The sequence below is a fragment of the Rhinopithecus bieti genome, unplaced genomic scaffold (genome assembly GCF_001698545.2).
Source record: "Rhinopithecus bieti isolate Rb0 unplaced genomic scaffold, ASM169854v2 scaffold_6776, whole genome shotgun sequence".
Classification (NCBI taxonomy): domain Eukaryota; kingdom Metazoa; phylum Chordata; class Mammalia; order Primates; family Cercopithecidae; genus Rhinopithecus; species Rhinopithecus bieti.
The window spans coordinates 2,227,018-2,237,151 of NW_016805299.1; the positions used below are offsets into that span (position 1 = coordinate 2,227,018).

The 10,134-nt window shown below is 43.0% G+C and overlaps 1 protein-coding gene across 1 annotated transcript in view; it reads right to left on the minus strand.

Annotated features, from left to right (window-relative positions):
* Positions 1-611: 611 nt before the first annotated feature.
* GATC (glutamyl-tRNA amidotransferase subunit C) overlaps positions 612-10,134 on the minus strand; it is a 13,717-nt gene continuing 4,194 nt past the window's right edge. Inside the window, exons 3-4 of the mRNA XM_017872126.1 lie at positions 3,148-3,251; positions 612-781 (exon numbers count right to left, since the gene is read on the minus strand). Of these exons, the coding sequence (XP_017727615.1) occupies positions 729-781; positions 3,148-3,251 (157 nt within the window). The 3' untranslated portion in view covers positions 612-728. The remainder of the gene's footprint in view (positions 782-3,147; positions 3,252-10,134) is intronic.

Sequence of the window (10,134 nt, forward strand, 5' to 3'; positions counted from 1 at the left end):
CCCACCGCGCCCGGCCCTGAGTTTTATCTTGGACTTATCTCAATTTAATAATCATTTTGGGGCGGGGAGAGGGCTCCTTTTTCCCAGACCCAGGGCTAATTTTAGGATAAGTTCTCTTTTCAGAAGAGAAACACTATGTATGACTAGTATCCCTTTGGCATATAATCACTTTGTGGGATGGCAGATAGTTCTAGATTAGGCGTTCCCAAGCTCTAGTCTATTTTGAACACTCTTCAGACCTTAGTAGGAAGGTAGCCCTTTTCTAGGAAGAGAGTGGGAGCCCAGGAACAAATTCAGGTATGTTTGGTAAAAATAGGGCTGCTCAAATCACTGCAGATGGCAACTAAAAATGACAGCCAGGGTTGTCATATAGTGATCAAGATGCTCCATCTACCAGTTACGTAGATAGAAGACACTTTCATGCAGTTGAAACAGTCCTTTTGGGGGAGTTAAAGGCAGATAAATAATGTCTTCCATACTGAATAGTCTTGTTAAGTGAATTCCCTGGAAGCTGACTTTCGCTTTCCTTTCACCTCAGTTAGCATAGGAACTCATTTTGGGGCCAGATCTTTCCCAATTGTGTCTTCAGAAGAATCTGTTAAGAAATGCTTGAGCATCCATTTTTTCAGGTGACTGAAAAAAGCAGGAACATTAGTGTTCACAGTAAGAAAATACTGTCATTGTGCTTCCACATGGCCACAGAATACCCCCTTTCCAGAATGAGCTACTCAGCTGTGTGGGAATGGCTCTTGTTCATCCAGCTTTGGCAAAGAGATATTACCTGTTTGAAAATAACAAAAGAGAATGTTATAGCTGAGCCTGCTGCCTAGCTGGCTCTACTGAGCTAACTGATGACTTAGTTTCTCATGGAAAATACGGAAGTAAATATAGCTACTACCTTGTTTTCCTAACTCGGAGTATCTGAAAGAATCAATTCTAAGTGAAGCCAAATTCACATTTTTCAGTAAGGAGTAGACAGGTATTAGCCACTAATATGCAGATAGAAGGAAAGACTGACCATGACCATGAACTCAGGTGGTCCCGAGAAGTCTGAAGTAAGGTTCTGTGTGAGAGACAGCATGTCTGATCAATAGATATGTCTGAAGCCACAACTATCAGGCTCTGAGATGGAGAGTCTCCTTTCTCTCCACAGTTAACAGGTGATTTAGTGGATTGGAGGCATGATAAAAGTAGCTCATGGCCAGGCACGGTGGCTCACACCTGTAATCCCAGCACTTTGAGAGGCCGAGGCGGGCAGCTCACAGGGTGAGGAGATGGAGACCATCCTGGCTAATACAGTGAAACCGCATCTCTACTAAAAATACAAAAAATTAGCTGGGCGTGGTGGTGGTCGCCTGTAGTCTCAGCTGCTTGGGAGGCTAAGGCAGGAGAATGGCATGAACCTGGGAGGCGGAGCTTGCAGTGAGCCAAGATCGCACCACTGCACTCCAGCCTGGGCAAGAGAACGAGACTCCATCTGAAAAAAGTTTAGCACACACATTTTCTAGCTTTCTTTCCCATCCTTGTTTCAACCAGAGCCTGCCTTTAACTGGCACCTTGAGCTGACCAGGGCCAATGTCTTATGTGGAGTCTGCTCAGAATGATTCTCCCTCAGGGGATATGCTGAACTGGAAGTTGGCACTTAGCAGTCTACCTGACTGCTTTTGGCTAGTCCCACTCCCAAATGCCCAGAGGGGTAGTACAATAACTCCAGTACTCACCTACCTGCAGAGGAGATAAAAACAGTCAACCTATCCAAGGTTCTGGATTTTACTGTCAGCCCAGAGTAATTTTAAAGCTTCTATTTAAAATATTTACAGTAGGTAAATGATGCAAATCTCTACACCAGCAGTTGTAAACTGATGGCTCACAGACTGCACCTGGCTTGCAGGTGTGTTTTATTTGGCTTGGATGGTGAATTTGGCTTGAATTGGTTGCCAGCACTTAAAATTTAAGAAATATCAGTGGGGTGCAGTTGCTCACCCCTGTAATCCCAGCACTTTGGGAGGCTGAGGCGGGTGGATCACGAGGTCAAGAGTTCAAGACTAGCCCGGCCAAGATGGCAAAATCCCATCTCTACTAAAAATACAAAAAAATTAGCCAGGCATAGTGGCAGGCACTTGTAATCCCAGCTACTAGGCAGGCTGAGGCAGAGAATTGCTTGAACCTGGGAGGCAAAGGTTGCAGTGAGCCAGGATTGCACTAAAGCCTGGGCGACCAAGCGAAACTCCATCTCAAAAAAAAAAAAAAAAGTAGTATCACACAAAATGCCAGGTATCCAGGTTCTCTGGAGCAACGGGTTTACATTCCTGCCTGGCACCACTGATACGGTGGCAGCCATGCTCCTCCTGCTTTGAGTGGGCACACTGAGCGCAGACCCTAATGGCATTTGAATCGTGTCATAGAGGGGCAAAGATATGACAGAAACATCTGGGCTAAGGCCACACATAAGATTCCTTTTGGGAGGCTGAGGTGGGTGGATCACCTGAGGTAGGGAGATCGAGACAATCCTGGCTAACATGGTGAAACCCTGCCTCTACTACAAATACAAAAAATTAGCCAGGCGTGGTGGTGCATGCCTGTAATCCCAGCTACTCGGGAGCCTGAGGCAGAAGAATCGCTTGAACCTGGGAGGCGGAGGTTGTGGTGAGCTGAGATCGCACCATTGCACTCTAGCCTGGACAACAAGAGTGAAATTCCATCTCAAAAAAAAAAAAAAAAAAAAGATTCTTTTAGGAAAGGACTGGTTATTTTGTGGCACCCAGCCCAAAGCTAGACCTAGCAAATATTTATTCATGGTATGAATACTAGAAAGTTGGAGCCGATTACAGGATCTGGCATGGTCTTAACTGTGGCTTTGAGAAACACGGAATGTCAGCTGCCCCTTTAGGCAGATCTTGAGCTCCAGATTTCCATCCACTCTAAACCTTTACCCCACTTGCCCCCAATCCTGTTTTGCTTATTCCTGTTACTAACTGCCCCCTAGAGGTATGACCCTGGACCCTACTGCCACCTTAATGTCACCATCTGTATGCGCTTTATCCTTTTCAAAGTGCCTTCACATAGCATCTTTGGTCCTCACGCTGCCTGCTTCATTCTTAAGGTCACTGTGAGACTATCTGTTAAACCACTCTGGGCAACACCTACCTGGGGGGGCCACAAAATACTCCTCCACGACTCGATGGGAGTTTTGTAGTAATTCATCAGCACAATTGCCTTCTACCACATTGTCGGATCTCAGGTATAGACATCTACAAAACCCAGAAGCTCAAGGTTACCCTCTCAGAGAAGGGGGCTTTTAGGGGATGGTGGAAGGGGCAAGAAGGAGAGAAAAAAGAAGCGGTATATTCTTGAGTTAATGGGCACTATTCAAAGATAGAGGAGCTGGGATCAATAGTAGACCAAATAACAGCCTACAGTTTATAGATTGTCCCAACAGACCTGAGAAGTAAGTGCTAATCACTTCTCTGGATTGATTTAACAAATAGTTTTTGATGATTATATGGGCAACTGTCTTTTGGTGGGGACAGGTAAAAGCAATTACAAAATAATATTTTAAATCTAACAAGAAGTTAGCACAGCCTGCCAAAGGATAGAAAGGGTACCTAGGCCAGCCTGGGTGAGTAGCACATCCTCAGAATAGCTGGATTGGGGGATGAAGGTATGAGAAATGGACTTCTTGGCAGGTGTAGCAGCATGAATCCCAAAGCAAGAGAACCCAGAGCTCAGAGATTCAGAGAAGGACAGGGAGTTCAGCAGGCTGGGGTGTGGTCTGCTGGGATGGAAGATGAAGCTAGAAACGTAAGCAGAGATGGGGAAGCAAACTTGTCTCAAGAGTGACTTAAGGATGTTGGCTCCTAAGTAACAGAACTGGGATCTGAGACCAATCTGGTACCCCTAAGATGAATGCTTTTTCCACCACAGCCACTTTGGTGGATGGGTGCAGCTGCCCTTGAGCAAGACGTGTCACAAACAGCTCAAGAATCTCCCAGTGTTCTATGGGACCTAGTGACTTTACTAAAGCCTTCAGATGGCAAACTGGTAAAAAACACACAGGAGCTTGAACATATGCATGAGGCTTCACTATTGTTTCAAGGTGTGAAAGTGTGTAAGCCTGCTTCCAGATACTTGGACTAAAAAAATAAGCAGTTTATTATATCACTGATACAGTATTCAGTAGTAGCTACGCTCCTCCTGCTTTGAGTGGGCACAGACTGAGGGCAGACCCTAATGGCATTTGAGTCATGTCATAGAGGGACAAAGATGTGACAGGAACATCTGGGCTAAGGCTACACATAAAAACTAAGTTGTCGGCCGGGCACGGTGTCTCACGCCTGTAATCCTAGCACTTTGGGAGGCTGAGGCGGGCGGATCACGAGGTCAGGAGATCGAGACCATCCTGGCTAACATGGTGAAGCCCCGTCTTTACTAAAAAATACAAAAAAATTAGCCAGGCCTGGTGTCGGGTGCTTGTAGTCCTAGCTACTGGGGAGGCTGAGGCAGGAGAATGGCGTGAACCTGGGAGGCGGAGCTTGCAGTGAGTCGAGATCACGCCACTGCACCACTCCAGCCTGGGCGACAGAGCAAGACTCCGCCTCAAAAAATAAATAAAAAAATAAGTTGTCACAATAAGATTATTTTAGGAAAGGACTGGTTCTTTTTTTGTGTGGCACCCAGCCCAAAGCTAGACACAACAAATATTTATTCATGGTATGAATACTAGAAAGTTGAAGTCTGTTATATGACCTGGCATGAGGGACAAAGATGTGACAGGAACATCTGGGCTAAGGCTGCACTTAAGAACTAAGTTGTCGGCTGGATGCAGTGTCTCAGGCCTGTAATCCCAGCACTTTGGGAGGCTGAGGCGGGCGGTTCAAGGCCACTGTGTAGCCTTGAACAAGTATCTTTTCAGACATTAAATTTCTTGGGTGGCGGGGGAAGAAAAAAAGAGGCTGGGTGCGGTGGCTCCCACATGTAATCCCAGGACTGTGGGAGGCTGAGGCGGGTGGATCACCTGAGTTCAGGAGTTCAAGACCAGCCTGGGCAACATGGGGAAACCTCGTCTCTACTAAAAATACAAAAATTAGCCAGGCGTGGTGGCACGCATGTGTAATCCCAGCTACTCAGGAGGCTGAGGCAGGAGAATCGCCTGAACCCAGGAGGCGGAGGTTGCAGTGAGCCGAGATGGCGCCACTGCATTGCAGCCTGGGCGACAGAGCAAGAAGGAAAAAAAAAACTCCAGGCACAGTGGCTCAAGCCTGTAATCCCAGCACTTTGGGAGGCCAAAGCAGGTGGATCACCTGAGGTCAGGAGTTTGAGACCATCCAATATGGTGAAACCCTGTCTCTACTAAAAATACAAAAGTTAACCGGGCGTGGTGGTGCATACCTGTAATCCCAGCTACCCGAGAGACTGAGGCACAAGAATCACTTGAATGTGGGAAGCAGAGTTTGTAGTGAGCGGAGACTGCACCATTGCAGTCCAACCTGGGTGACAGAGTGAGACAGTGTCTCTCTCACACACAAGAGAGAGTTGCACTAGATTTTTTTTTTTTTGGTAATAACACAAGGACTATGCATTCATTTAAGAAAACTTGGGAGAACAAAAGTAAAATCAAAATCGTAATTATACCATTCAAAGGTAACCCTTGGACTTTCTGGAGTTTATAGTTTCTGTTGGACAGTGTTAAAAAATGGCTAAGAGGCCGGGCGCGGTGGCTCAAGCCTGTAATCCCAGCACTTTGGGAGGCCAAGACGGGCAGATCACGAGGTCAGGAGATTGAGACCATCCTGGCTAACAGGGTGAAACCCCATCTCTACTAAAAACACACACAAAAATATTAGCCAGGCGTGGTGGCGGGTACCTGTAGCGAGAGGCTGAGGCGGGAGAACGGTGTGAACTCTGGAGGTGGAGCTTGCAGTGAGTGGAGATCATGCCACTGCACTCCAGCCTGGGTGACAGAGCAAGACTCCGTCTTTAAAAAAAAAAAAAAAGGCTAAGAGCTTAGGCTCTCGAGTTACAGCTGAATTCAGATCCCAATGCTACACATTCCTTATCCTCTCTCTCAGTTTCCTTGTTGGTTGAATGCTTCATAGGATTTCTGGGAAGATTAAATGAAATGTTAAAAAACAAGATCTGATAATGCTGAGCCTGCATTCACGGCAGCTTAAGAGAGGGGTCTGAGTAGCACCTGCTCCTTTGAGAAAGCCTTAGTGCATCCCGTACATCTCAGTCCCTACCATTCAGTGCACTGGTGATCAGGCATAACCTGCGTAACATTTGAAGGTTTGGGGAAGACTCTTTACTACCACCAACAGGCGGTTAAATGCTACTGCTTCCCCAAGAGTAGATCTAATAGCAACTAATTTATTTACTCATCATCAAATAATCAAGTTTGGTAATTAAGTTTCCTGCATAAGTGAAATTTCCAGGAAAACAAAATTCACCCCTTTACATACCACACATTTCTATTTAGTTATTGGTTATGATGGAATTGTTCCTAAAACAGACACATTTTCTGGGGTTGGTTTTTTTTTTTTTTTTTTTTTTTTTTACCTTTTTTTTTGTTTTTGAGACAGGGTTTTGCTGTGTTGCCTAGGCTGGTCTCAAACTTCTGGGCTCAAGTGAGCCTCCCGCCTTAGCTTCCCAAGTAGCTGGGATTACAGGTGTATACCACGATGCCTAGCTTTATTTTCTTAATTACAGGCTCCTGAACCCACAGTCTCTGTGACAGTGGTACAGCACGCATACCTCTCACTTGGTGAGTTGCTGCACTTTCTTGAACCTCAGAATTGTATAAAACACTGAACAGGACCAGATGAGCTTTTCAGATCAACTACTGATTGACTAAACTTCTACCTCACCTCCTGTCTTTCCCAGTCAGGTTCTGTAAGATAAGTTAGCCCATATACCCCAAGACACCCATTCTGATGATAAATTAACTTCTCTCGTATGTGTTTGAGCTAACATTTGTCATACACTGTCCTTGGGAGAACTGAAAAAAAGTCACTTGAATCTTTCTGTGTTCTGGTTTGGCTGAGGAACCCTAGTTGAGAAAGACTTCAGTTGTAAACTAGAAGTCCCTGCTGGTTAAAACTCAGGAACAATAACTTAAGTAACTGTGGGAAATGCTGCTACAATGGCATTGGAAAGTGCTCTGTCAACAGGGAGGACAAAGTGGCTCCATTTGTGATTCCGTCAGCCCTCGGACTCACTGATGGGACAGTTCTCCCACTGCTTTTCTTTCTTTGAGCTGCTTTCCTGCTATCTGGCTGGAAGGAATAGCTTCTTGTGGACCCCTCTACTTCCATCTAAAAGCCTTTTCCCTTCCTCCTACTTTATTTCTAGTTTGATGCAGACTGGAATGGGGGCTAATTAATTTGGTTAAAAGTTCTGAGCCAGGCAAGGTGGCTCACATCTATATTCCCAACACTTCGGGAGGCTGAGGGGGGTGGATTGCTTGAGTCCAGGAGTTCGAGACCAGCCTGGGAAACATGGCGAAACCCCATCTCCCCTAAAAAATGCAAAAGTTAGCTATGGGTGGTGGCATGTGCCTATAGTCTCAGCTACTTGGGAGGCTGAGGTGGTAGGATCACTTGAGTTCAGGAGGTGGAGGCTTTAGTGAGCCAAGATTGTGCTACTGCACTGCAGCCTGGGCAACAGAATGAGAAAAAAAAAATTCTGGGTTCAGGCCAGGCATGATGGTTCATGCCTATAATCCCAACACTTTGGGAGGCTGAGGCAGGAGGATCACTTGAGCCCAGGAGTTTGAGACCAGCTTCGGCAACACAGCAAGATCCTGTCTCCACCAAAAAAAGAAAAGAAAAGAAAAAAATTAGCTGGGCATAATGGTGCACACCTGTAGTCCCAGCTACTTGAGAGGCTGAGACAGGAGGATGGCTTGAGCCCAAGAGTTTGAAGTTTTTGGTTCATAAGACTCTGAGGGATATTTTAAGTATTTGGCTACACTCAGAGTTGCTGTCAACTCATTCTCTGGATTTCAGATGGAAGAAAATAAAGTTTATTTTATAAAGAAATTCCTTTTATAAAGGAATTGACTTTAGCTGGCATATCTTAGAGCAGTATTTGGCAGCAGAAGCTGAGTTCCAAATCCTCTGCTTATTACCTGTGAAACTTTGGGCACATTATATAACCTTTCTGAACCTCAGTTTTTTCCATCTATAAAACAGATGTATTGACCTTCGAGGACTGCATGTGAAAACTGAAATAATTTAGGCCAGGCATGGTGGCTCGTGCCTGTAATCCCAGCACTTTGGGAGGCCAAGGCGGGAGGATCACCTGAGGTCAGGAGTTCGAGACCAGCCTGACCAATATGGTGAAACCCCATCTCTACTAAAAATACAAAAATTAGCTGGGCATTGTGGGCACCTGTCGTCCCAGCTACTTGGGAGGCTGAGACAGGAGAATTGCTTCAACCTGGGAGGCAGAGGTTACGGTGAGCTGAGATCGTGCTACTGCACTCCAGCCTGGGCAACAGAGTGAGACTCCAGCTCAAAAAAAAAAAAAAAAAAAAAAAAATATTGTAATTTTTTATTAAGCAAAAACTGAAAGAAATGAAGAAATCCTCTCTCAGGAAATGATAGATCAAACTGAAAAAACAGAAAGCAAGGATGTTGAAGATTTAAACAAGATTTTGAACTTGACCTAAGTGATATTTACAAAACACTGAACAGCAAATTTCAAAGGATTCCAATCACATAGAGTATGTGTTCTAACCACTTTTAAATTACATTATAATAATAACTCAATAAAAAAACAAACTAGAAAATTTTCTAAATGTTTAGAAATTTTTTTAATGGACTTCAAATTCATAGATCAAAAAACAGAGATTTAAAATCACACTATATTTTAAGCAAAAAATATATACACATATATGACATATCAAAATACGTCTGCTATAGCTAAAAATATATAGCCTAACCACAGATTTGAAAAGAAGGGCTAGATATCAATGCTGTTTCAAAAAATCAGAAAAAGAATAGCAAGTTAAAACCAAAGAAAATATTATAAAGTACAGAAATTAAAGAACCAGAAAACAAATCTACAATAACAAAATTCAAAAGGCCAAAAGTTAATTCACGGAAAAGATAATAAACTGATAAACCCCTAGCAAGAAAAATTTTAAGACAGAAATGATCAATACAGTAATAAGTTGTAAAACTTAGATGAAATGGATAAACCTAGCAAACTAATACATATATACAACAAGTCATTTTATTTCCATTAAAGAAATTAAACATATTATTTAAAACTTTTTCAATAGCAACCTCTGGTCTCATACTTCACCAGTTAAGTCTTGCAAGCATATGAGGAAAAAAGTAATAACAATCTTCACTAACTCTTCTGGAGAACACTAAAGGGGGGAACATTTCCCTCTTCTTGTAAGACCAGCAAAACCAAGATACCAAAATCTGATGAGAACATTCAAAGTAGGAAAATTACAGGCCAATTTATCTTAAGAACATAGGTGCAAAGATCCTAACACACAAAAAGCACATGAAGTCCATTGGTACATATGAAGGGATAACATATGACAAGCCAATTTGGCTTATTTTAGGAATGCAAAGATTGTTTAACATCTGAAAATATAACAGCATAATTCAACACATTAATAAAGTAAAGCAGAAAAACCATGAATGTCCCAAAAGATGCAAAGTATTAATAAAATTCAACAAAATTCCTGATTTGAAAAGTATAACAAGGTATAAGATCAATAAAATTAAATTATACTTCTAACTACTACCAAGAAAACAATTAGGAAATGAAATTTCACCAACAATTCTAATTAAAATAATATCAAGAATATCACATATCCAGGAATAAATCTGCTGAAAGATGTGGAGGTCTTCTATACTGAATGAACACTACCAAACAGTACTGAGAGAAATTTATAAAGCCCTAAATAAATGGAAGAATATACCATGTCTATGGATTAGCTAATTCAGTAGTATTGTTAAGATGCCAATTAATTGCAAACTGATTTCCGGTTTCAATACAAACGTAACCCAAATTCCTGGAAGAGAGAGAGAGAGAGAGAGAGAGAGAGAGTGTGTGTGTGTTATGTGTGCGCGTACGTATATGTGTATCTTTTTTTTTTTTTTTTTTTTTTTTTGG